Raw genomic sequence first — 27,742 nt, forward strand, 5'->3', positions numbered from 1 at the left:
GAGAATCGAGTCTCTCAATGTATGCAAAGTTATATGTTGCTGCATGAGTACCCCGTTCTCATCATGAAGTGTATCTCTGAAGAATTATCAGCCTGACGGAATTATCATGAAGGATTTCGTTCAGAGTTCTATCCCGGTTAATCCCGTTCTGATTGTTAAATAGCTAGTATCCCGTTGAATACAAAGAAAATGAAAATGTAACGAAATGTCCCGTTTCCAAAAATCCCGTTGATTGGATTAGTGATTGGTTGAAGCCATTTCGACTTGGATTGTGTGTACTTGACAACCAGGAAACACCTTTAGAAGCCGAATGCCACCTAGAGACAGTCAACTATTTACACGTTCTGCACTACAGTATGATCAATCCGTAATTACCTCTAGCTAGCTAGATAAAGTAACATGCCTAGAACTTGCGGTCATAGCTGCCAGTCTCTTCACGACGATAGTTCTCTGTCCTTGGTTACAGTACACGCACTAGGCACAGAATAGAGAAGGAACGTAGATCTATGAAGACAAGAGCTGCGTGGGTAGGCGTGGTGTCCGCGTGCAGCGGTCAATGCATTGAATCCACTTCAAACCACCTCCGTATGTGATAAAGCGAATTCGATCTGACAACCAATGTGCATTGGGTATAAAAACGTTGATGCGCATAGTGCGCTTTGGAGTGTAGTGTGAAAAGGCCTCTACATTGTAGGTGTCTAGCTAGAAATGGCGAATCTAAAATTTTAGTATTTGGGTTAGCTAGCTAAGCGATCTGGAGTTGTACGTTTCGGCTCTTAATTAATCGGCTCTGTGCAATCATTATTGTCGTAATTTTATCTAGGTTAGCTGTTACACTCGAATTTGACCAAAACGTATGCATCCGCAAAATTATGTAGATTCTCTACACTGCTGGAGACTCTCGAGTTAGTGGTGCCATGCCACGTCTCATGACACTAATGAAACCATACATCTCACCTTCCAGATCCTGCCCCACCTTGTCTATCACGTCCGTCAAGCGATGGCGACGAGAGTTGTGCTGCTTGTCGCAATGATCGTCGGCGGCAGCTGCTACCTGCAGCCTACGTCAGTAGATCTGGAGTTTCCTCATCCAGTGTCTAGTACCGATACCTGCGGAACGCCGGCAGAGACATACTTCGATCCCGCAGATGCGACGACCAAGACGTGCGACGCTGCAGATCCTTCACTCGCTCATCCAGCAGAATTCGTTATCGACAACGACGACGGAACGTGGTGGCAGTCGAAAAAGGGCACTGATACAGTGCAGCTAGAACTAAATTTGACTCAGGTAAGTGCATGTTTACGATGGCGCGGTTTACGTGACGTGGATGCATCACCCACTAACTAGCTTCGGTGCCATACTGTAGAGTACCTAGATGTATAGATTTACGGAGTGGAAACGTTGCCGCTAGCTTCCCAAAGCGTTTTTCTCTAAACTAGACGAAGCCTGTTTTAGTGTATTGCTGTAAAATTCTCTGCTTGTGGACGTGTACGGAACCAACAGGTATACGCGTGCATGCAGCTGCTGCAGACTGTACAGATAGGGTAGTCTTCGAAAATCGAGTCTTGAGAAGACCAACTCGACGGTAATTTTTTATCGATAATTAATTATAAAAATCAAAACGTCGTGTTTGCTAGTTTATCTAGTTGGACGAGTTTGTTGCAAGTTTGTGAGCTCTGCATGAACAAAGACAGTCTTCCTCCTATCGGTATGTGAACTCGTCAGCACGGTGCTTCTGTCTGCGTACCTGTGCAGTGACGTAGTTAGCTAATTATTCTAACTTGGCTAGCATCTAAACCTTACAAAGACACAATACTCTTTTCTTCTATCTGTGTACGGTTTCTGTTAGAGTTGTTTATTCAACAGTTTTGAAAGCCCTGAAATGCTGAAGCGCGGACTTTCTTCCACTAGACGTACCCAGAAGCTAATAATTGTATGTCAAAGTGAGAAAATGTAATTAATAAGCCACTAGAGTGTAGCTAGTGGTTAGAGTTCCGGTTCGCTGATGATGGCCTAGCTGGATAATGAAACGAGTCTGTTGGTTCTTTCTCACTGTCTAGTCGGCTAGGTCTGTGAGAGTAGACTTGTTTCCGTCGATGGGAAGTTTCTGTGGTCTGGCGCGGGGATCACGTTCAGAGCTGGAGAAGTCCTCGTAGCGCACGCAATCAATGATCGATATGCCAGTTACTAGCGCCATATGTATTACACGAAAATATGTACCTCTGAGAGTCCCTGGGACTTACATGTTGAGTTGGTGGGCGGCCACTTGAGGGTAAAGACCCTACCTAGAGGGCCAACATGGATATGCATCAAAAATCTAAATCGCAAAATATGCATACGACAACGTGAGCAGTGTGTGTGTGTGTGCAGATTGGCTAGTCAATTAATTCGGTACATGCACGTAGCTCAAAAGAAAAATTAGCCCTTGCTTAACTAGGCAAGTTGGCGTAGCAGTTCTCTAGCTACTGACAGCCTAGCAAAGCTACTGACTGACAGTAGAGCCGTCTTGTTACATTAAGAAATATACGGGAGTTTACATACGGGTAGGCTAAAGCAGCTGTTCCCGGAAGGTAACACAGCACGCACTTTGTCGGACTAATTTTTTCACTGCTTCGTGATGAAGCACCGAACAAAGAAGCGAGGTAGGTACAGGTTACACTGACTCGCATGCCTTCCTAGTTCTTGCGCGTTTCGCTGCTTTGAATTAGCAAGCTAGATAAGTTGCCATTGAAGATTTCTGTGCAAGGAGTCATGGTTGAGTTGGTACATTGCAGTGCATTTATTGTACCATTTTAGTTAGGCTTACTACCCACACATGTTCGTGGCACTAAGACATTGAAGTCATTTAAGCTAGGCAGTGTTTATATAAGATGTGTTTACGACATTGCACGTGATGGAGAGTTTGTGCACACACTGTCCTTTACTTGACACACAGTGAATGAAATTTATTTAATAAGTGTTGTTATGCAATGCTGCTATGCAGAGGCTTTTAGTTTGTATGAGTGTTGTGTGAATACGGAATATCAAATCTACCATTGAAGAGACAGTTTAGTACATACTCATTAGCTAGTCTAGGATGCGAACCAAGTATTGAGTTGTTTGGGGGTTGGGTTAGATTATTAGTGCAATTTTTTGGGCAAATAAGATCTCATTTTACTCTTGTCTAAAATCAGATTTTTACATTTTACTACTGCAACAGTGTGGATACAGAATTCGGTAGAAATCTAAATATGTATCAAGGAAGAATTTATATTTGAGCAGAGGTAGCTATATGAGCAGCTGGATGGCTCACTTCAAATCATCTTAATATTAATCGCCACACACACAAAAATGGCAAATGGATAAGGAGCTGCTGTTAGACAGTTACGCCCCCAGCCAGATAGATGGGTGGGTTTCTGTGCACTATGCAGGAGATATGGGCCGTGCTATGTTTTGTAGCCTGGTCAGGCGCTTGCAGGAGCCCCGACTGCGACACCATCTGTGGTGTGGGCACCTGCAGTCCCACCCAGACCCCAGTGCATGTGGCTGATGGACTTTGTTGCAGTCGGTAGTCTTTGCCACCCCAGTCAAAGACCAGGTACTCATTTATACTCCTGAGTCGAGAGAGGCAATTGTGTGTGAGTTTTTTGCTCAAGGAAATTATGCCCACTGTCACTGTGACTTGAACTTGCAACCCTAATGGGTCCCGGATGTACACACTCTATTGGATGACTTTCGAACCAACTGAGCACACATACACACACAGTCACACACACACACACACACACACACACACACACACACACACACACACACACACACACACTGACAGGATTGGAAGATGGTAGGGTAGGAAGAGCCTGAGGGTAGGAGGAAGAGCATGAGGGTAGAAATGGATGGAGGGAGAAGTGGGAGGAGAGATGGAGAGGAGAAGAAGATGAGAGAGATAGGGAAAGAAGTTGGATAGAGAGAGATACGTCCCCAGATAGAGGCAAAGCCAAGGTTTAGATTACAGCTATTCATGAAACAGTGGCACATGCACATTTAAGTCTAGTTTATATGTAAACAGTAGGCATGCATTACACTTTACAGATGTTTTGCTTACACACTACAGGCTTCAAAATTACTTGAATGCATTGTCACACTATTTTGTTTTATATCCTAACTCATGTTGTACTGCATGTGTATTCTGTTGCAGACGTTTGATATTGTGTTTCTCTCTTTGGCCTTTGGACATTCATATCAGTCTCGTGGTGTAGCAGTGGAAAAGTCAATTAACTATGGTGTTTCCTTTTCACCAATGGAATACATTGTTCTTGATCCATCTCGGGACTGTAACGACCTGTTTCAAGTATCACCCCAAAACAGTTTTGCTGTTAATGATGGTCCTGGAACAGTACTCTGCAGAGACACTTTTGGGAATGATGGAAGCACATCTAATAATGCTGTATGTGCTTTGTTTGTTTGTTTTTATCTGTTTGCTTGATTTGTTTGTTTCTAGTTGTATCTATGTGTTCATTTGGTTATCTGTTTGATGTGTGTGTTTATATGTGACATTTCAACATGTGTTATGAAGTTTTCGGGTGATGATTTGATACAATTTGTATGTTTTAGCTACTTGTTCAATTACTCAGAGATGTTTTTGGTAATAATCGCCCTGGAGTGTCACCAACAGAAGGAAACCAAGCACTACTGGTGTGTTTGTATTGTTGTCTCTTCCGGACAGTCTATTCATCCTGTAATTTGAATATATTCTGTAGGACTTTTCGCAAGCCAATTATCTCCGAATAACTTTCAAAGGATTTCAGGCAACGGCAGTTGCCTCAGTAAGTACTAATTCTATTGGTCATCTGAATCAACAATTATTACCGGTATGATGTGTTTCTATTGACAGAATGCAGATTTCTTTACTTTGGCTGAGGTTAAAGTGAGTGCTCGATGTGTCTGTAATGGGTATAGCAGCACTTGCTCAATAGCAAACGATGGGAGCTATACTTGTGCTTGTCAGGGTAACACTTGCGGTTCTAAGTGTGAAGAATGTTGTCCTTTGTTTAATCAGCAGCCATACCAGCCATCTTTGTCATCTGCACAAATTGCTTGTGAAGAATGCAATTGTAATGGCCAAGCTACATCATGTGTTTATGACAGTTCCGTAGATGCTGCAAATCAGAGTCTAAACACAAATGGCATATTTTCAGGAGGCGGAGTATGTGCTTGTGTGAACGACTCAGGTGGTGTGAATTGCCGTGAGTGTGAAGTGTTATTTTTCTTGCCCGAGGGTTTGCAGTTTAGCACCAGTCAATGTGAACCATGCAACTGTAATGATCAAGGGTCTCGCCGAGTCTCGAATGTAGTTTATCTGGATTGTTTAAGAGAGGCCACAATGGGCATGGCTGTTGGCGATTGCTACTGCAAAACAAACGTGGAAGGGTCAAAATGTGATGTTTGCGAAGATGAACATTATAACTTGAGTGCATCCAATGCAAATGGATGTCAACCATGTGACTGTCATCGTCCTGGCACTGTGGGTGCCAGCAATCTGTGTAGCAAGGACATGAATGGTCAGTGTCCATGTAAAAACTTTACAACTGGAAGACGGTGTGACGAATGCAAAGACAAGTTTTTCAACCTTGAGATGGGGAACACACTAGGTTGTACTCCATGTGACTGCAATGGTGGTGCATCATTAAACGAAGTTTGTAACAAAGTTGATGGAAAATGTGACTGCATTAGTCATGTCACTGACAGACAGTGTACAAGACAGGGTGTTGATTTTGGCTTCTATTTTCGAGGCGTTCATGCCATTTTTACGGAAGGTGAAAGTCAAGCTCAAACTTGGAGATTTTCATCATCAGAGTTTGATGGATTTTCAGGCAGAGGCTATGCTGTTCTGAGCTTGGGAGACTCCTTGTCTCTTACCTTAGACATTCCTATTGATACTGAGTATGATATTTTGGTCAGGTATTTATCATCTGTTGGTACTCCAACTCTGACTGGACAAATAGCGAGAGGGACTGAGAGTCATTCGCTTTCTCTTGTATCGACTACGAACTTGTTTGGAAGGCTCGGCCGTGTCAATCTCTCCAGTCAAGGAACATACGATGTGACTCTCAATGTGATAAATCTTGGCGGAGAGATTCTAATTGTAAGTGTGCTGAGTAGTGGGTTCGGGAGTTCTCAAATACCGTTTTCAAAAATAGCTTTTGTATTGCGGAGATCTAGAAAAACACCTCTCTTTCTCGCTTGGGATCGCATGCAAACAACGATAGTCAAATATTTTGTGGTCTCTATTATCTTCCTCCCGTCTCGGGGCTGCATCTCCCTAGGCCTCGAGATGATGGAAGATATTGTGGAGAACATAAAAAATTTGGTCTTGCACCAGCAAGACCATGATTCTAAAACTTTTTTTCTTTTTGGATCCTTTTGGGTGTACATTATCTCTCGCGCCAGCAAGATTTTCATTGTTAAAACAACAAGGTTTTAGGACAAGATGTTGGTCCAAGGTTCGATACCTTATGTATCTTCACATGTATACCCACCTGGTGGTGGACATATCCCATCCAACCCAACAGGTGGTTCATACATATCATGCAGGGTCCTACGTGGATTATCCGAGGATTGGATTGTATGCACTGTCTTTCACAGTTCCTGTATCTTATGTCTACTATCTCGTAGAAAATCTTGTTTGCGTTCTATTGTTCTATAGTGCACCTCCATAGCTTTCCAAGGTACATATCCTACTATACAATCATCCTTGGCCAAACAAGTATCTAGGGTCTTCTCGAGCGATCCTGTGTTACCTCTTTTTTTATCTGCAAACCAAGGTTCTAGATACTTAACTCGACGAGTACCGCTAGTGATAGCTTCCATAATTGCATATAGCACATCATTGGGTGCAGTGCCAAAGTCTATAGGTCTGATCACAGGTGAGGGTGAAGAGGCGCCATCGTCGGTTCCCTTATCATAATCCTCTAGTACAACTATACAATCCCAAGCCATAGCAGAGAGCCAACCATGGTTGGATCCTTTTGGTAGGATTCATTGTAGTTCGGTGTAAGTCCTAGTTGTTTTAAGTTACAGAAACGATATACAACCTCTGCGTACAGACTGAAGCTAGCAATTGGAGATAGATCCAGTCCCATCCATATTTGGGATAAATAGTACTTAGGTATACGAACATTTGGGTATCTTCGATACGGAGCCTTATACTCGAGTAATACAATATCTCTGGAGACCTTGGATGGGAAACCCTTGGGTAGACTCTTGGCCATACCATAGGTCAAACTATCTTCTCGTGTGGTATGAATATACTTCTTGTTTTTACTACATTTGGTGGACAATACAACACAATAGTTGTCTGGGCTATATCCTACATTTCCAGCTCAGATATATATTTACCCACCCATGCAGGTGGTTCTACAATCTATTTTGACCAATTGTTCAGATACTGGTTTGAAGATTGTCCCTCACCAACAGGCAATGCCCACGGGAGATCTCGCCTCGACACCACTCTTATCTCCTAGTAATTGTCAAAAGGAACCATAGGGGTTCCAACTTAATAAAGCAGTTAGTTTGGACCCTTCAACCGTATGATGTCGTAATCGATGCCATTCCCCAGTGTGTTGTCTGAAAGAACCATGTCGTTCGACGAATTCACGAATCCTGCTATCCTCCATATGAAGATAGTATATATTATACAGTTTGTTTCTTTAATAGGGCATCCTATTAGAGATATACATATATAATATATGGCTATTTTGTTGAAAGTTCTTGCCGCTGCTCAAGCGGTGCGTTATGATGGTGCAACTCTCGCTGAATATCCTATGTGTATTCAACAAACTGTAGGCGTTTATTGGTTGGGTTGTCGAATGCGTCCCAATGGGAGAGGTGTCATTGTAGCTGGGCGTAGCCTTTCTCCTAATCAAGTTATAACCATGGCTGCCACTTGTGGTCATATTGTTATGGTATACAACTAGGCGCAAATCATATCCAAGAGGCTATGAATATGGCTTCCTATGGGGGTCACACCCACATTGTGCAAATGTGCCACGACTATAACAATGTCGATCTAGACGAAGCCATGGAGTGGGCTGCAGAGGGTGGTCACGAGGAAGTCGTTTGTTTATATAGAGAATTGGGAGCCTACAAGTTTGATTTGGCTCTGTTATGGGCCGCAAGTAGTGGTCACGATAACATTATGTGACTGTTTCGCAATTGGGGGGTTACCGATTATGAGCAACCCATGGTCAGGGCAGCAAACAATGGTTGTGAAAATGCGATGAGACTATGTTGTGAGTGGGGAGCCATCGACGTCGACACGGTTATGGCATGGGCCGCGAGTGGTGGTTACGAATCCTCAGTTTGTCTGTGCTGCAATTGGGGTGCTGCAATTGGGGTGCCCAAGAAATTGATTTGGCTATGACGTATTCCGCAGAATAAGGCCATGAATCTATCGTGCGACTATTTCGTGATTTGGGGGCTACTGACATCGAACTGACTATGCTGTGTGCTGCAAGCAATGGTCACGAATCTATAGTGCGTTTGTGCTACGATTGGGGTGCTGAAGACCTTGATACTGTCATGGCGCACGCCGCCAGGTACGGTCACATTAGGATTGTGATTCTATGCCACAGATGGGGTGCCACCAACATCGAATGGGCTGTGCTATGTGCTGAAGAAGGGGGCACAAAGAAATTGTGCAAATGTGTTACATCTGGGCCCATATTGACTCAGATTGACCGTGCAAATGTGGGCCAATTTTGGAGTGCAAATGTGCCAGTTTCGGGCGGTCTAGGTTGTCTCGGGAGAGGCAGATTTCTTCTTGCTTGGTTATCCATGCGTGGGCTTTTGTCATCCCAACCATTCTTGGGCTGCCTGGTGCATAATTGTGGAAATTCCTCATTTCCCCCATCTCAATATTTCTAATCTTGTAGTTGTAGAGATACCTAAGGTAGAATGACGTTTGCACGCGGTCTGCCAACTTTTCCATCACTCTGTCGGTGAGGGCACTTCCTACCTCACGACGGAATGTGAATGTCAGCATCCTACATCTTTTGATCGTCCTTTCCTGTTCACTGTCCTGCTTCTCAAGTATGGCGGCTCCTTTATTCACGATGTATGTCGCCAGGGGTTCGTGAAACATTTTGCTTCAAAATCTCTTGAGAGTGGCTAGGCGATACTGACGATTTTGGAGCTCTTTCACCACCTTGGCTTGCAGGGAAATGTTGTCTTTTTGCAAATTTTTTGTAGCTCGGCGCAATATTGCTCGGGGTTTTCCACGACACCACGCAGAGCTGGGTAGCGGCCAGTGTGAGTGGCACGCTGTATTTGTTGAGCCATCTCTGGGTCACGGGCTTTGCAGATGAATTCTACAAGATCTGCTTTTCGCAGGCAAGAGTATCCCTTGAGTCCGATCTTCTTGGCCTGCTGTCGCAGAGCTTTGATCGTTAAAACAACGGGTTTGGGGTTAGCCATCCGTTCGCATTGAATTGGTGATTCATGGTACAGACAATTCTGCAGTTATATACTGTAGATCATATTTCTCTAACAGACCGCAATTTTCCTCTACAGCTGGCACACAATTCTGTGGCTATATACTGTAGGAGCTATTTGTCTAATAGGGCACAACTTTCCTCTATAGAGCACACCACACAGTTCTGTGGTTATATACTATAGATTCTATTTGTCTAATATGGTGCAACTTTCCTCTCTCAGAACTTCCTTTGTCTCGGGCGCCTAGGGAGGTGCGCGCCCTCGATGGGAGAAGGTACTAGAGACCACAAAATATTTGATTATCGTTGTTTGCATGCAATTCCAAGCAAGAGAGAGGGGCGTTTTCATAGATCTCCACAATACAAGAAGCTATTTTTGAAAACAGTATTTGAGAACTCCCGGACCCACTACTATGCTGCTCATGGTCAAATTTTGTGTTCATTCTAGCACAGATGAACAACAGTTGTATGGTATTAATTAATTAATTGATGTGTCTAGGACTCCGTTATTGCTGTTCCTTTGATATTCTCTGACTCATCTGTTCCAACATCATTGGGGTCTGATTATTCGCAGTTTCAGACAGACTGTCAAGCGTTAAGTAACAACCTTCTTACTTCAAGTTCATTCTGTCAAGATAGTGTGTTTACTCTGAGCACGGAATTGTATCATGAAGTGTTTGTATGTGAATGTAACATCACTGGTAGTGTTAATGACAACTGCAACCAACACGGAGGGCAATGCAGCTGTCAACCAAATGTTGTAGGAAGGATGTGTGGACAGTGTGTTGCTGGTCACTACAGTTTAACTGAAACCGGTTGCAAGAGTAAGTATTCTAGTGCAATGTTTTTCTGTTTGTAGTTGTTGAGTTATTGAAGTACTTATAAATGGTTATTAGTTTCTATTAATTCTGTTGAAGTAAGTATGCATTGAAATTGGTGATTTAGAAGTTATTCGGTTATTTGTTTTAGGTTGTGAGTGTGCCAACTCAAATGCACATTGTGATGAAATAACTGGGCAGTGTGTGTGTGCTCCTAACACTGGTGGTCGTCAGTGTGATGCCTGCCAACAAGGATTTTTTCGCTTTGATGCAGTTGTTGGATGTGTTGCCTGCAACTGTGTTGCTGCTGGTTCTGTGAACGAGAGCTGTGACCAGACATCTGGCCAATGCAGCTGTTTGCCTGGTGTTACTGGCTTGAAGTGTGACGTTTGCAAAGATGGATTCTTTAGTTTGACTGCAGCTGTTGGTTGTCAAATGTGCATGTGTGATTCTGATGGTAGTGTGGATAGCAATTGCAATAAGACAACTGGCATATGCAGCTGCAAGGTGTGTTTTTCATATTGTTTATTGTAATTCTGTTTCAGTTGTTTATTGTACATTTAGCCAAACAATGTAGGTAATGATTGCAGCATCTGTGCTGAAGGTTATGCTGGTCCTGGATGTACAGATTGTGCTTCTGGGTTTACACGAAATGGTGGAAATGGTGGCTGTGTGCGATGTCAATGTAATGGTCACAGCATGGTGTGTGATTCCATTTCTGGTCAATGTACAAACTGCATGAGCAACACTGCTGGTGATCGTTGTGAATTGTGCGTTTCTGGCTTTTTTGGAGATGCCACTGGTGGCACATCGTCTGACTGTCAACCTTGTGACTGCTTTGTTCTTGGTGCAGTCAACAATAGTTGTGCTAGTGATGGTAGATGTAACTGTAAACCTGGCATTGATGGTGAGAAGTGTGATATTTGTCGTTCTGGGTTTTTCAACATATCACAATCTGGATGTCAAGGTTATTGCCATTTACATGTGTATATGCAACAGTAGTCCACTTTTCTCTAAATTATTGAGCGTTTAAGTTAAGTATTAATGGATATTGTGTCTTGTGTTGTAGATTGTATTTGTGATCAACTTGGGTCTCGAAATGCATCTTGTGATATGATGACAGGACAATGTCACTGCAAGCCTGGTGTTGTTGGTTTTAAGTGCGATGAGTGTGATGCATTCTTCTTTAATTTTTCATTGGCTGGATGCATGCGTATGAGTGGCACAGATTGTTCTATCAACTTCTGTATCCTCACTGAACAGTTTGTGGTTTCTAGCTTGCAATGATTTCTGCATTGGTCAACTGCGCGCACAGATATCAGATGCTGAGGCGTTGGTTACTTCAGCTACTGAAAACTTTTTGAATCGAATTGATTCTTTGGAAGTATTGGAGCAGCAGCTGTTGGTGCTAAGCAATGATATTGCTAGAAAGAAGGTATTTGTTGTGTTCACATGGTGGGAAGTTATATGGAAGTATATATCTCATGCAAATTATGTGTGTAGGCTGAGGTAACGACAATGCTGTCAAATTTGCAAGATTTGGAAATGGACATTAGGAAGTTGGAGATGAGTGTCGCACAATTGTTGAATAGAACGTGTGATTTATTGGAGAAGGTTCGTTGCTGCTTTGCTGTAATTTCTGAACAGGCAATGTTACGGTTGCTTCTGTCAGTTCTATGATAGAATTTATTTGTGTGTGTGTGTGTGTGTGTGTGTGTGTGCGCGCGCGCGCGGTGCGGTGCGGTAGCTCAGTTGGTTAGAGAGTCATCTTGTGGAGTGTTTACATTCGGGACCTTGAAGGGTTGCAAGTTCAAGTCACAGTAATGGCGAGCTATGGCATAATTTCCTTAAGCAAGGAACTAACACACATTGGCTTCTCTTGACTCAGGAGTATAGATGAGTACCTGGTCATTGACTGTGGTCCTAAGCAGCCATCGGATGTGATGTGACATCAGCCACTGGGGTCTTGGTGAGACTTCGGGTGCTTAGACCACAATTGGCTTCACAAGTCAGTGCTCCTGCGAGTGCCTGGCCCGGCTCCAGGAGTTTTCTAGCGCAGGCCCAGAGTTCTCTGAGTAGCACAGGGCTCAGCTTAACAGGGGCGTGACCTCTGAGAGGCAGCTCCTGACATTTAGGATTTTAGGATTTCGTGTGTGTGTGTGTGTGTGTGTGTGTGTGTGTGTGTGTGTGTGTGTGTGTGTGTGTGTGTGTGTGTGTGTGTGTGTGTGTGTGTGTGTGTGTTGTTATAAGAAGAAGAAAAAGAAAATTGTCATAATGAACTATTTATTATTCTGTTTCTTTCTCATCATTTTGTGATGTGAAAGCTTTATCAATTCTGACAGATGGTTTCAGATTTCAGGGTTCAGTTGTGTGCACTCTTTTATAGGTTCAGTCATTGAAGACTCGTGCAGATACAGCCTACGATCAGACAAATAGTCGAGTAGTTGTAGTTACAGCTATTCATACTGATGCTACGAGTGCCTTGAGCACTGTTGAACGTACGTTTGTAATATACAATGAAGTGCATTAATCTTGTCACAACTACAAAGTGATGCATTACTGTTGTTCATTGTAGGCGTTGTTCAACAAATTGAAATGATCCTTACTGTTGTTCAACAGAGACGTATGGAAGCAGAGAACTTAGTCGACATGACTCGGTCTATTCTCACGAATTTTACTCGTGATTTCAATACTGAAGAGACAAACATCAGTGATATAAAAGACAAGGCAGATGCAGCGAGCGTTGTTTCCAATGCTATGCTTGCTAATGCTACAGCATTTACTGATTTGTTGAACAGCTTCAGAAGTTCACTTACTCGTTTGGAAGAACTTGAAAGGAGTGTGGTTGATGAGGCAGCTAATGCTCTTGTGATTGCTCAAGATGCAAGACGAATTTCCAGAGAAGTTCAAGACATTTTGGATGAAGTTGATGTAACATGTAATTTTAGAAAATGTGTATGTTGCATGTAGTAATATTGTTGCTTGTTAGACTTTAGAACAGTCAATCTCTGGAGCAATAGATGCAGCTGAAGCTGTCCTTAATAACACGGATAGCAAAAATTTACAAACAGAGAGTTTGCTTCAGATGGTTATCAGTACATTTATGGTTTGTTGTCTTTCGATAGTGTTGTAATGTGCTATGTGTTGTGTACCTGAATGTGTCTTGTATTTAGTCTGCAAATGTTACTCTGGCAGGGCCTCACGGCGTTGACTATCGTTTAAGTAAACTTCATGATCAGTTTACCACATTCTCTGCCAACATCAATGAAGTGGAAGTGAGAGTCAATCAGTCTGTAGATCATGCATATAGTTTGATGAGGCTTGCAGCAGAAATGGAGAGGTAAGAAGTAACAACTTGCGTTGAGAATTATATTTGACTATGAGACTGTAACTATGTCAGAATCTTTGCTCCAAGTAGGAGCCGAGGAGCTCCAGCTGTCAAAGTTGTTAATGACTATCGTGATGTCTCTCAATTAATTATTAATGCTTTGAAAAGTGCTGAACGTGCAGTTCACATAGTGAATGCGACTATTGCACAAGTTGGCATATTAGTTGGGTTACATAGAATGTTGTTTGCTCTGACCCGTTACTGGGTGTTGTTGACAGGTTCAAAATCTCACAGCACAGAATTTGGTGGGGCAGGTTATCATTGCAAAGGTTAACAGCCAGGTGTTATTAACAAAAGCACATGCTGCGAACAAAACTGCACATGGTATGTTCTAGTATTGTTACATCAAGTGATGTTGATTATGTGTTGACCATGTACGATAGATCTTTATTCTGTGAAAGAGATGGCCGATGACTATGTTCGTAGTGCTAGTCATTACGTGATGTTGGCCAAGGAGGCAAACGCTAATGTGTCAAGAGCCATTGATGAACTTCCCAATGTTGCTCTCGCCTTAGAGTCTGTTCATGATAATACAAAGTGTGTTCAGGACAGTGTAGTGCAATGTGAAGGGATTCAGGCTGCTACTGAGGGACGATTAGCAAGCCAACGAAATACACTTTCTAATGCTGAAGTTATTGTTGGAGAAGCAAATGAGACATACAGTATTGCTGTACACACCTGTAAGTAGTTGATGTCTTTGTCATGTCTTATTTTTTATTTTGCAAGTTGCTTTTGTTTCAGTGCAAAATGCCACTAAAGAGTTTGAAGATCGTCTTGATGAAATAAAAGTAATAGGTGCAAAACGTAATGAAACAGTTGTACTTCGTAATACAGTCAAGAGTGAGATAACAAGGCTTAGAAGCAAGTTGGACAGAGTTAGATCTATAGCTAACAGAGTAAGTTACAGCATTGCTGCTTTTATGAAGTCATGTGAAATGTTAGTTTCATTGATAGTGCCAACGGAAACTGGTGTTTCAAGAGGACAGTGTGCCTGCACATTACTTTTTGCATAATGAAACAGATGATGGTATAGAAGCAAGCTCACGATTTACGATGGTGTCTTTTTATTTCTTTCCTCGAAATGCCAGTGGAACATTGGTGTACATTGGCAATCACAGAGTGAGAGCCACTAATAGACATGACGACAGGCCATTGGTGATTATGAGTGTTTTTAGAATGCATCAATACCGAGTATGTACTTCTTTGCTGTGGAGATGGTAGAGAGCCACGTTTGGTTGAAATTTAGCACTGGTAGTAGTGGTGTGGCTATGATGCATGATGAGACAATTATGAGTGACCAGTGGTATCATGTTTATGCTACAAGGTACAACATGCGTAATTTTGTGTCGGTTTCTCTCAGCTATTGTTGGTGTTGTTAGACATTATTCTCATGGTGCATTGACTATCACTGGACCTGAGGGTAATTCTTCCACTGTGTATGCGAGTGAACCAAAGGCTGGTGCAACAGGAATGTTATCTCTGTCAATGGGAATTGCTCTGTTTGGAGGGTTGGACACATCTGTAGTTAAGGTAATCAAGCTGTGGTGTTGTTGACTGAATTTCGAATGATGGGTCAGGGTGCTAATGCCATAAGCCATAAGTGTGGCAAGTGAGACCTGTAGGTTCAATATGCATTGTGCTGTGCATACTATTCTTATGCTCCTTTGTGTCGAATCCTTGAGGGATATCATTTTCTTCTTTTTACTGATGCTTTCATTTTACAAGTCAGGACCTTAGTGGCTTTCAGCAGCATTTATCGAAATGAAGGTGCATGTGCACCGGTTTCTGAAAACAATTGAGCAATTCGGAGTTTTAAAGTAGCAAAATTTGTAATTCAGTGCAGTGCAAGCAAGACTGGGCATGAAGTCCGATGGCACTAGCTAATATGGAGAGAGGGAAATGTGTTGGGCGTGTTGTTCGTGTTGGATGTCAGACGTTACAAGGATAGTTGTACTAGTCACCAGTGAATAGTGTCAGTCTCTTTATGTGGTTTATAAGGACAGTGTTTTATCGATGCAAACGCTGTGACCAGTATTAAGTTGCCACTGAGTTGAGGAAGATTGTCACAGCTGTTGAAGCGAGGTGTTGGTGTAAGCATTTGAGGGACATCTCTTATTAGACTTTTCTGCCATGTCATTCTTCTGGGTGAAATCTGCATGTCTATAGGAACCAACACGACCGGGGAAACGTTGCCATCGGCAGGCTTCGATATCTCATGCAGTCACGGGGCGCGTTTGATTGGGCTCTTTCAGCCTCTTCCGGAAGAGTCTCGTCTCTCTTCCAATTTCTTCCAGTGCAGAGCTGGAAGAGGTTGGAAGAGGGGCGTGCTCTTCCAATCAGCAGCAGAGTTGGTAGAGTTGGCTCTTCCGACAATAGCGGTAGAGCTGTGGAAGTTGGAAGAGGGGCGTGCACAAGAGCCTTTTCTGGAAGAGACTGGAAGAGCCCAATCAAACGTGCCATGATCAGTTGACATCTGACGTATAGCTACACGTTGCATGTGTGCTAGTGTCACAACGGAGACTGAATGCAAACATACTGGATGGATGCGAACGTACTCGATGCTGTTTGCAATGCACAAAATGCATGAGATCATCACCCAAACAAAGAAAGACGACTCATCTTGTTTCAATGACATCAGCTCCACTGAGTACTTTTGCATCCGGTCTCCGTTGCAACACGAGCGCACGCACAACACTACGTCAGATGTTGATCACGACTGTACATGAGACCGAAGCCTGTCAACGGCAACAATCGCGTTGGTTGTAGACATGCAGATTTCCTAAACAGCAAAGATTCTAGCTGTAGTTTTCGAGTTGTTCTCTACGAAACAAGAGAAGATAACAGAGATAGGATTGTACCACATGCATACCAATTTGGTTTTTAGTGAAGTGTTTAACAGGGGTACACAACCATAAAAGCGATGACGCTAAAAATCTAGCACCAATACCTCATCTGGCGCTGATACAAAATACCTGTATACGCCCACGTATTTACTTTCTACATGCACACATTCAGTGATGCTGTCTGAAGCATACATTCAATACCTACATTGTTAGGGTAAAAATAGACTTCAAACTACACATTAGTCTACTATACTTTTAAGATTTTAAAATCAATGTAAAAGAAATGATTTTTAAACAGGGCATGTGCTCAGTTGTACATAAAGTGCCGTGCAGGCATTCAAGTTTTGCTGAGATAAACTCATTTTTATACGGTAAGGCCTCTCTCACACAAGACTGATATAGGAAAAGTAGACAGGAGTAGAAGTGTCAATGAAGCGAGATGTTTGTAATTTTTCCCCTCATAAAGTTTGCACCAGAACTATACAATGTTTTGTGGTAGTCTGTAGAGGTTCCTGAAGATAATAGTTCAATTACTCTACTCTATCTAATATATAAAGCTCAAATTGTCTGTCTGTGTGTGTATGTATGTTCGCGTTTGGCGGCCACGTCTTTAGTCCGTTCGCAACCAAAATCGGCACGCACACTCGGCACACACAGAGGAAGGTTTGCGTAAAAAATAAAAGAAATAATACACCGGGTCCCCTTTCGAGGGATTGACCCACGCGTAAAATTTCTTGACGACGCAAACGCTACACATTGCAGTTCATTCAAACACACGCCCGCACCGGTCCCGTGTAGACCCTATGCATCGCCGTCCTTTGCAAAGCTTCCAGCAATCGAATATCTCTTGCCGACGAAACTGACTCTTCTATCGCTTGCGTTTCTCTCCAAATTCTGATTGCATTTGCACCGAATCCAACCTACACGTTTTCTGCAGCAAGCGCTACACGGGGAGTGTGTCGATTTCTATCGAAACAAGCGCGAAGAACAAGATTCGAATTCATTCAGAATATCCGGGACCTCGCAACAAAGATTGCACGTGACGTGTACACAGACCTATCTTTACACTACAGTATCTTGCCCGTACGAAGGACGGGCCATGGATCCTAGTACCACATAAAATTGCACTTTGAGAAAATCAGCAAAAAATTTAGTGCGCATGCTCTAGATCTGCCCGAGCTGACTTGGCACTGCATTGGCGCTGCAAACTTGAGCTTGGTGCTACTTGCAGCATAATAGCACCAGGTACACACCCCTGGTTTAAGAAATCAAATTGGGTATTTAGTTAGCCGAATTTTGGCTAGGCAGCAACACAACGACTTCAAAGGCTGTTCACCTTTTTTCCCAGAAGTATGATGCGGCAGAAAGGGTCTGGCTACACGAGAATAATCTCTTATTACAAGGGAAGAGATTGAGGTGCAACGAAATGTTCTTATTAGCTTAATTATGCTATTAGAAATTTGCACCACAAAGTATGGTACACAACAGTCTCTTGCATTGTGTGGAATGCAATAACTAGTAGCAACTCGATACAAGTGAGAATGCATAGTAAGCATAGAGTCTAGGAGTTTTGGTTTGTGATGGTTAATCATTTCTGGAAGATCTTCAACTATCCCTTGAATAACAGTTGGTAGACAATTGATTCTAGAAGTGCACTTAATAGATTATGAAGGTTTGGAAATTCTTTGCATGTACAAAAGACAGTAATGTTTATGTTGAGTCTATTCATTGTCTGATGACTTTTGAGAAATGCTATTCTTTTGTCAAAGCAAGACTGAACTTCATATGTCCAATGGAAGTTTTCAGTTTTTAGTAGTTGGTTGTTTTGATTCTAAATTATGTTCACTATCATCTGCACACAGGTGGAGTTTGTGGTTGTACTTGGTAAGAATCTCAACATCCATTTTTTCATGTTTTTATTGTTGAGATGGAGTTTAGTTAACAACTTATACTTCTGATGAAATCCACTTGTTTGCATACACGTTTGGCATGCATATCTGTTAGACATGTAGTCTAGAACTAAAGAGCAGATGTGATGCTAGGCTCGAGTGTCCAGCTGGTCACACACACACACATGCGGGGGAGATGACCAGCTGGACACTCGAGCCTAATCATAGTAATGTGAGGCTGATTTGTGATTTTTCAAAAGTGATAATAACTATCAGTAGTACTATGGACCTATGTAGTGCTTGATCTTTCTTGGCAGAGACTGCACTTTTACGACTGTAGCTACTTAGTAGGTCAAAAAGACATTCTACTTTTGTAGGGTACATGTACAGCTGTGTATTGAAACTTGAGTGAACATTAATATTAATAAATAGTGATTTATACATTACGTTGTTTTACCATTAGTCTATTTCAAGATTTCAAATTGTCTTATTTTGTATCTTATTGCTCTGTCATATGGTGCTGATAATTAATTATTGATTAGCTACTTAGTGATACAGCAGTTTACAGTAAATGCAGGTTGCAGTAATTATTAATTTAGACTTGACCACTACCTACCAATGATGGTGATGCCTACGAAAAATTATTGTATTGTTGCACTGTGAGTACATGGCAAAATGTGCTACTTGGTTCAATGTCTACAGAGCATCTACATTCTATACAGTTGTGGCTTTTGAAATTGGTTATTGAAAGTGGTCATTTTATGTTGGATTCTTGTGTAAATTCAGGGTAGGTTTGTGGCAATGTTTTATTCAATTATCAGTAATGGTGCATAATCTGTAAACTACAGTATAGTAGTATGTACTGTGTCACCTTTTGTAATATATTTGACTACATGTTGTTTTGTCTTGTTGATTATTTGGCAGGACAACAGTGTTGTATCAGATGGTTACATGGGAGCTTTTGATGGGATCAAGATCAACAGACGAACAGTAACTATAGCTTCCCTGCAGTTTGCCAGTGTCATCAATGTCACTGATTGCCCAATTCGGTAAAGTCTGTTTAATTACATTTTAACAAATGATGTTAGTCATACATGTGTTGATGCAGGAGACTTGTTTTGGAACCGAGTGTGAGCGCATATTTCTATGGCAATGGTTTTCTACATGTCAATCAGACGAAAATGATATCAAGCACAGAGCTGGCACATGTCTCTTTGAGGTTCAGCACGAGCCAACGTAATGCTCAGATGCTTCTTATCGCAAATGACGAACAGGACACTTTCTTGTCTATCTCTGTGTATGACCACCACCCAATGATCATGTGGGGCTGTGGAAACCATGCTAGTGTTGGTATAGTATTGGTCACAGATGTGACAGTCAGCAATGCCCCATTTAGTTGGTATACTGTGGTTGTGAACATCACAGCAAAGAACAGATACTGTAGAATGGATGCAAACATTAATGGCCAGACAGTTGCTGGATTCCAGTTGGGTGCAGCCGATTTATCAAGTTTGAATGAGAACTTGTACATAGGAGGACTTCCTAACTCATTCAACAGGTTGGTCATTATCTAATGCATGACTCTTTTGTCTGCACTAAAGTTGTTTTGTAGCTCAAGTGGTGCACTTAAGATGTTCTTCACTCATCTGCCTGGATACACAGGCTGCATGAGAGATGTCACATTTAACTCTCCAACTCCCCTCTACTTGACCTCAGCTGTCAACCACTTCAATGTAGACTTTGAATTACCGTGTGATTTTGAGGTAGATGGAATAGAAATATTAGATAGATGTTGTAGTGTCTAATTGATGCTTGTACTCTTCAGAGGATAGCCGGTGCATCATTCAAGGGAATGGGGTATGCTCGACATCCTCCTCCAATTGGACACCGGTTGATTGCTTTTAGTACCTTCTTGAGGCCGCTAGAACAAAATGGCATTTTGTTTTATACTGTGAATCCATCTAATGCTACTGTAAGACTATTCTATATGATATAGTTTACCAGTGCTAACTCTGTTTTGTAGATTGATTATATCTATATTGCTGTGTTTCACGGGGACATTATATTGCTGGCTCGTAGGAATGGAAGAACGTACAAATTGGTTTCATCGGGTGCTTACTTACATGATGGTTTTATTCACTCAATGTCATTCACTATATCTAATAACAAGCAAGCTGTTTTACTTGTCATCTGACATGCTTATGTGCTGATCTGTTGGGGTTGTTTAGAATTCAGTTGATTGTGGATGGTGTGGTGGTAGCAACTATGAATGGAATCGATCGATTTGATGTTACACAAAATGTTTTTATTGGCGGCATTTCATCAGATATGTTGGAGAACAGTGCCATCAACCTTATTCCTGACATACCAGTGACTAGTGGATTTGTGGGCTGTTTACAAGAAACAATTTTCAATTACAATGAGTGCGTGTGCGTGCATGTGTGTTTTGTGTGTGTGTGTGTGTGTGTGTGTGTGTGTGTGTGTGTGTGTGTGTGTGTGTGTGCATGTATGTCATTGTGTGCTCGTGTGTGTGTGTGTGTGTGTGTGTGTGTGTGTGTGTGTGTGTGTGTTCGTGTGTGTGTGTGTGTGTGTGTGCATGGGTATGTGTCTGTGTGTGTACACGCGTCCACACATTGCGAACATGTGCTATGACATGCTGCATTTCTAGGGGAATTAATCTTGAATCTCCATCAGTGGTACTTGAGAATGTTGATCTGCAGGGATGTGCTGCAGCACCATTGAAACCTCCTGCTCCTCCAAGTACTCGTCCACCACCTCCTTTTCCTCCACCTCCTCCTTCAGTCCCTACGCCAATGCCTACACCAACTCCTACTCGTTTACCTCCACCTCCTTTTCCTCCACCTCCTCCTTCAGTCTCTACGTCAATCCCTAGACCAACTCCTACTCGTCTTCCTCCTCCTATGCCTCCTCCCATGTTTCCCACTCTTACAACTGTGCTCACAATGCCAACTTCAACACCTGTATCATCTACTGTTGCACCAACACCCACTTCAACGCCAACACCAACTCCATCACCGAGTCCTGTAGTATGTGCCGAAGAGCCGTTGGTAGTGGATTCTGATGCTAAATCGACGACGTCTAACCAGAACAGCTACTTTAGATTTGATCTTCCAACTTTTAGTGGAACAAGGTAATGTAATATACAATTTTATTGAACAGTTGTATAGTAACAGACAAAGACTTACCGTAGTAACAAGTATCTGTATATGTACTAAACATGTTTCTTAGGAGTGATGTAGCACTGCGCTTCAGAACTGGGTCGTCTGAAGGTGTTCTTATGTATATTGAACATGATGATCATGGGGATTTCTTTGGAGTAGAAATGCGGGAAGGACGAATTCGCTTAGCATTTAATGCAGGGTCAGGCATAGTTGAAGTTACCACGAATGGGAAGTACAATAATGGTGAATGGCACTCGGTAAGTTGTTTGTTTTTATGTAAATGTAGCTTCTTATATGTTTGTCACTAAGTAAATTGTGATTGGGGCATGGCAGTGAGGTAGTTTATGCATGCATACATGTGTCGGAAGTACATTACTGATGTGTTGATTGTAGGTTTTAGTTAATCGAGAGAGAAATGATGCAACTCTACAAGTGGGTAGCGAGACTGTCAGAACGCCTCCCAACAGTAACACTTTATTAAGCATTGGAACTAACAGGAAACTGTACATTGGTGGCACTCCACTCACTATCAATGGTACTGTGTTTGCTCCTAAGCAGTTATTAATTTTCCCAGAGACTGTAAGTAGTAAATAGAATATGTGGCAACATAGGTCATTTCAAGCTTTTTATTGTACTTTAGAGTCGTCCAGATGTCATTGCTTGCTTTAGGCTGATCAGAGTAAATGGTCGTGCATATGACTTCTTGTAAGGTTATTAATGAAGGTGTGCAGCTACAGGTGTCTGCAAGAATTCTTTTCTGCTTGATAGTAATCCAAGTGACAGTAACTTAATTGGTGATTGTAAGACGACGACTCCAGGCAGTGTCTTCTATTATGGAACTGGATACTTTGGCTACTGTGAGTTGTACTCTATCTAGTTACAAGCCATTGCACACACACACACACACACACACACACACACACACACACACACACACACACACACACGCACACACACGCACACACACACACACACACACACACACAAGTGAGGGTGCTGTGACTGTTTATTTATGCAGACTTGGACTCCAGCAGGATTCAATATAGTATCGGACAGTCTTGGTTCCCTTCAGTCAACTTCACTATTTCTTTGAGTTTTCGAACATTTCAAAAGGATGGTATCTTGTTCTATACTGACAATCCTGATATTCCCGACTATGTGCTCATCCAGTTTGTCAATGGCTCGGTCAGTTGTTTGTATCTGTTGTTTTTGTTGTATTCATATTTATTTGTTGCTTAGATCAACTTTATATTTGATAATGGAGATGGTCCTGGTGAAGTTCTACTGATGGTACCACCCACTAACTTCATTACTGTGTGTGATGGTAACTGGCATGAACTGGTCATACGAAAAACTCATCTTGTGGGTGAAATTGTTTTGGATGGGATACATGTCGCTAATGGCAGTGCACCTGCAGGAAGAATAGGAGTGGATACATTTGCACCCTTGTACTTTGGAGGACTTCCAAGTATGTTTTCACAGTGCTCATGTACTTGTTCTATGCTTATAGTACAATTTTGTAGACAACCCAAATTTTAAGACAAGGAATGACATTATTGGGTCTGAGGCTATTCGCTACAGGGGATGCATTCGGGACTGGCTGCTGGTCAGTTCAGTCTCAACACTGGTGCCAAACTATGGCGAAGTTTCCACTTTTCTCCAGGGAATTGAGCCTAGTGGGTGTGGCTTTGCTTAAAAAGGAAGGCTCAAGCGTTAACTTTTGTGGTTGTTATGTTGAGTCATATCATGGTTTGGACAAGACAGTCTTACATGTTTTAGGAACATTTTAGATTTGTTTTTAGTTGGTAGATTGTTTGTTGTGAGTGATTTCTTTGTCATATTTTAGCTAGCCAGCTTGGTAGTTAGTACTGGTAGAATGATGGTTAGAAGAAGTAGAGTGCTATGATATCTACCAACAGTTTGTGATCAACATTTGGAGTTGTAATAAATGTGTAGACTACTGATGTAGGGTGTGATGACTTCGGTCACTGTCTTATGTAATGGTGTAATGAAGTATTTTCTCGAGTCTAGCCAATCTATAGCTTTGTTTCTCAGGTACCATGTTTAGGCTTTGGCTTGTGGCAGGAATCAGACATCCACAATATATGTGTGTGTGTGTGTGTGTGTGTGTGTGTGTGTGTGTGTGTGTGTGTGTGTGTGTGTGTGTGTGTGCGTGTGTGTATGTGTATGTACATATATACATATATACATTGGCGTAGGATTGAACTAACCGTTGATGACGCATTCGACATTCTTCTTGTCAATCATCAACTGGCTTCCCTGTCATCTCTTGTGGTCCTTTGCCGTCGTCTCTCCCAAACACTGCCTTGAGAGCTAGTTTGTCCCGAAAGTTACACAATGTTCGCAGAATCAAATTATCAGGCTCAGATCATCCAGCCACAGTTTTCGCTTCCTCTGACTGCTTTTATTAAAAAGATGACTTAACTTAATAGAAAAAGCGCATATCATTACCTTTTGTCATTGGCGAATTTTGTGCGTTAAAGATAAACAGTTGCTCGTGATCGGTCTGTATTATAGAAAAAAACTCCTTACATGGAGATAGAGAAATACACTGTAAACCTCTGAATGCTCCACGTACTGTGCACACAATTTAGCTAAACATTTTCTCTCAATCGTGCAGGTTTTTTCTTGAGTTGACAGCTCCCTGGCTACAGGAATAGGTTACTCATAGATGAGTCAACCCTTGTGTTCTTGCAATAATACCTCTCGTGCATGGACCCATATCATGATCACATGCATCCGTGCGCAAAACAAAGCACTTACAATTATAGTGTCTTTTTCTAGTGAAACACATAATCTACTCACATATGTAGCACTATAAAAGTAAGAAGACTACTGAGTTCAACTTAGTTACAGTACGTGATTGTCATTTAGTGTAAATTATTGCCGAACGTAGTAAATTAATTGACCTGATAGTCTTTACTGTAAATTAATGTTGTCATCTACTTCTCCAGCAGAGAGTGAGGTAAGACTATGACTTTAGAAGCATTGCAGCATTGTAATTTTATGGAAATTTTCTTTCTTTAGAAACCGTTAAAATCAGCTTCATTTTTGAGCCTTTATGTCTTGTGATTGTTTCACCTTCGGCTAACTTGTTGAGATACATATAATTAGTAGCTGCATGCTGCGGAACCTCCAATTTCCAAAATGTTGACACACACACACACACACACACACACACACACACACACACACACACACACACACACACACACACACACACGAGGTGAAGTTGATGAGACTTGATGTACTAGCAGAAATGTGTTGCTTCTCATATTTGTCTGTCTTCCTTTGTTCTCTTCTTCATGCAGCAAACTTAATTTCTATCCAAATTGCCTTTGCCAATTTTGGATAAACAATGTGCCATATCGCTACTTGTCAAGATCATATAGCTGCACCCATGCCAAACATCCACAACTATAGTCAGGTCTGTTTCATTTCAAGTCTGTCTGTCTGTCTGTCTGTCTGTCTGTCTGTCTGTCTGTCTGTCTGTCTGTCTGTCTGTCTGTCTGTCTGTCTGTCTGTCTGTCTTTATTTATTTATTTCAGTACAATTTAAGCATAATTTGCAAACACTAAATATACAATAATCCTTGTGACAGTGTCTCTATCTGAAACTTAAAAAAGACTAAACCACCTATGCCACATACATCAAACGCAGAGTCCTAATTAACTACCCTAACAACAACTAAACTGTATGTCTGTCTGTCTGTTTGTCTATCTGTAATTGTACAGTTTTGTAATTAAGTCTCGAGTGATTTTAAGAAGTTGTCAAAGTTGTCGAAGTGCAACTTCAATGACTTTACATATGACAGAGACATCTAACATTTTGTCCATTGACTGTCATTGTTTTGCATAAAGTTAGCGCTTGTTTAATATTGGTAGAGTAAACATTCAAATAAAACAATCTGTCCGTCTGTCTGTCTGTCTGTCTGTCTATCTGTCTGTCTGTCTATCTGTCAATACTATATTTTCAAACATTGAACTATATATATATATATATATATATATATATATATATATATTATGCATCAACTGCAAATTATATCACCATAGTAGAGTCGAGCAATTACAAGCCCTATAAAGTCTTCAAAAGTGTAATAGGCACCGCTGGTAAACTCAATGTATGTAATACAAATAAGAACACAAAAGAATGACTCAATAGCTAGCAATTGACTGAACCATTCGGGCAGTCACATTTACCGGTCTAGTCATGCAAGTGTCAATTACTATGCAATATATGACACCACTCCCTTTTATGCTAGGCTCGTCCTCTAGCCTAATATTGCAATCGATCTGGTGGACGTCAAACCTGTCGAGGATATCAAGCAACACTCTGGTTTCGTGGATCTTCTGGGAGAATAAGGTAGCGCAAATTTGAGGTGGACACCATTGCTTGCTTGTTCCATTGGTGCTGCAGGGATCTGCTCGCTGTGGTTGAATTTGAGGACCAATGCGATTTAGATGAATGATTTTTCTCTTTCTATCATTCACAATTTCCAGCGTAACTGGACTTCTAACTGACTGCACAATCTAATCTCCTTCCCATAATGGATCTAACTTTCCTGCAGTTGGTATTGACAGCCAGACGGTATTGACAGCCAGACGGTGTCACCTGCATCAAAGGAGCGCTCCGTTGCTTGATCATAGTTCTCTTTCTTGTGTGTGTGTGTGTGTGTGTGTGTGTGTGTGTGTGTGTGTGTGTGTGTGTGTGTGTGTGTGTGTGTGTGTGTGCGTGCGTGTGTGTGTGTGTGTGTGTGTGTGTGTGTGTGTGTGCGTGTGTGTGTGTGTGTGTGTGTGTGTGTGTGTGTGTGTGTGTGTGTGTGTGTGTGTGTGTGTGTGTGTGTGTGTCTGCGTGTGTGTCTGCGTGTGTGTCTGTGTGCTTGTCTTTGTACGTATAGACTCGACTACAGTAGTCTTTAGATACCAATGTAGCAGCTTTCCAATGCTTTTTGTCTCTATCTTTCTGTCTCTATTATTTTTTCAACGTCATTCGCTCAACTGCTGCTCCTCCGCTAGAGACGACTGTGGCAAGTTTCTCTGCTGCCTCTTTCTCATCAATCACTTGAGACTGTTGAGAAACGTACCTGGTAGGTGGAAACGCAGAATAAATTACAGAACCGAACAGAATGGATTTCCGTATTTCAGCGTTTTGCACGACCTGTTGGCTGTCTGTCAACTGAGATCACTCAGCTGTCACAACACCAACGAAAGAATGCAATCTACTTGCACCTCATTGGTGGATTACCTCATAAACACCGCCTCTTAAGTAATCAAAACCGCTTGCATACAAATATTTTCACACGTTTGTCAAGCAATGGCGATGCTGCTTGTCCTGCTTGCCTCCCTCATCGCTGGCAGCAGCAGCTACTTTGTACCGCCTTCGTCTGTAGATTTTGAGTTTCCACAGCCGGCATTCAGTAATGGTACGTGTGGGACGCCATCGGAATCGTATTTCGACCCAGCAGACGGCATCAACAAGACGTGTGATGCAACAAATTCTTTACTCGCTCATCCACCGGAAAATATCGTGGACAACGACGGTGCAACGTGGTGGCAGTCAAAGAAAGGCGTGGACATGGCTCAGTTAGAGCTGAATTTGACTGAGGTAAGGATTCCTAGAGGGGGCGTTGTGCGGCGTATTTTTTATTTTTGCATTTACATGGACTTGATGGCCTTGATCCTGATCTTAGTTTCGTACACTGCTTGTACTTCTGGGAAAGGTTTCTTTTGTGAACGAATGAGCGTTTTCGCACTTTGCTATTGTAGGCTGTAAGTGCTTTGGTGTGTAGACTCTAAACTTGAGGCGCGCATGCATGTCTTGGGTCATTCTAGTCCTCTTACTTCTTTTACTCCTTTTACTCGTGTCTTTTGCAGCTGTTGTATGGTGTTTCAAGCATTGTTTAGATGGTATGCATTTCGTAAACTCGAGTGAAGGTCTCGGAGGTTTGTTTTTTTGTCGTCATGGGCGTTGGCTGCCTACTGTGTACACCCTTGTTAGAGGCCCTTTGTATTGCGGGCGTTTGACGATGCATTTGAAACATTGTCAGTAGAATCGCCGTGACTACCGCTGACTCTTTTGGCTGTGTTTCTACTTGTACAAGGAAATACACCCCGTGTTATCATAGAGG

The 27,742-nt window shown here is 42.0% G+C and overlaps 3 protein-coding genes across 3 annotated transcripts; all 3 read left to right on the top strand.

The window, feature by feature from the left end:
- Positions 1-1,012: 1,012 nt before the first annotated feature.
- Positions 1,013-10,718, top strand: LOC134191766 (laminin subunit alpha-3-like; the record flags this gene model as incomplete). Its single annotated transcript, XM_062660388.1, has 7 exons — positions 1,013-1,288; positions 4,179-4,427; positions 4,595-4,675; positions 4,741-4,806; positions 4,875-6,125; positions 9,971-10,295; positions 10,441-10,718. Coding segments are annotated over exons 1-7 (2,508 nt in total), but the record flags the coding sequence as incomplete, so codon positions are not given.
- On the top strand, positions 10,700-23,570 carry LOC134192184 (laminin subunit alpha-2-like). The gene is made up of 30 exons (XM_062660886.1): positions 10,700-10,796; positions 10,854-11,256; positions 11,359-11,502; positions 11,567-11,724; positions 11,793-11,903; positions 12,676-12,787; positions 12,865-13,220; positions 13,279-13,395; positions 13,463-13,629; positions 13,690-13,828; positions 13,896-14,001; positions 14,061-14,357; positions 14,419-14,573; positions 14,632-14,796; positions 14,853-15,001; positions 15,057-15,207; positions 19,334-19,458; positions 19,518-19,967; positions 20,022-20,172; positions 20,235-20,381; positions 20,433-20,578; positions 20,638-20,832; positions 21,078-21,560; positions 21,659-21,848; positions 21,985-22,170; positions 22,232-22,296; positions 22,360-22,448; positions 22,610-22,776; positions 22,831-23,059; positions 23,115-23,570. Exons 1-30 carry the CDS (start codon positions 10,725-10,727, stop codon positions 23,285-23,287), a joined length of 5,598 nt encoding a protein of 1,865 aa, XP_062516870.1. The 5' UTR covers positions 10,700-10,724; the 3' UTR covers positions 23,288-23,570.
- A 3,355-nt stretch (positions 23,571-26,925) lies between these two features.
- On the top strand, positions 26,926-27,381 carry LOC134192692 (uncharacterized). The gene is made up of 2 exons (XM_062661446.1): positions 26,926-27,219; positions 27,305-27,381. The coding sequence occupies exons 1-2, from the start codon at positions 26,929-26,931 to the stop codon at positions 27,353-27,355; spliced, it is 342 nt and encodes a 113-aa protein (XP_062517430.1). The 5' UTR covers positions 26,926-26,928; the 3' UTR covers positions 27,356-27,381.
- Positions 27,382-27,742: the final 361 nt, after the last annotated feature.

The sequence above is a fragment of the Corticium candelabrum genome, chromosome 16 (genome assembly GCF_963422355.1).
Source record: "Corticium candelabrum chromosome 16, ooCorCand1.1, whole genome shotgun sequence".
Lineage (NCBI taxonomy): Eukaryota > Metazoa > Porifera > Homoscleromorpha > Homosclerophorida > Plakinidae > Corticium > Corticium candelabrum.

What these genes read in the sequence shown, in the direction of transcription:
- LOC134192692 (XM_062661446.1), top strand. Translation starts at nt 26,929, where the DNA reads ATGGCGATGCTGCTTGTCCTGCTTGCCTCCCTCATCGCTGGCAGCAGC. An exon ending in TAGAGCTGAATTTGACTGAG is followed by an intron (nt 27,220 to 27,304) that starts GTAAGGATTCCT and finishes TCCTGATCTTAG; the next exon opens with TTTCGTACACTGCTTGTACT.
- LOC134192184 (XM_062660886.1), top strand. Translation starts at nt 10,725, where the DNA reads ATGTGCATGTGTGATTCTGATGGTAGTGTGGATAGCAATTGCAATAAG. An exon ending in TGGACACATCTGTAGTTAAG is followed by an intron (nt 15,208 to 19,333) that starts GTAATCAAGCTG and finishes ATTATTTGGCAG; the next exon opens with GACAACAGTGTTGTATCAGA. An exon ending in GTACTTTGGAGGACTTCCAA is followed by an intron (nt 23,060 to 23,114) that starts GTATGTTTTCAC and finishes ACAATTTTGTAG; the next exon opens with ACAACCCAAATTTTAAGACA.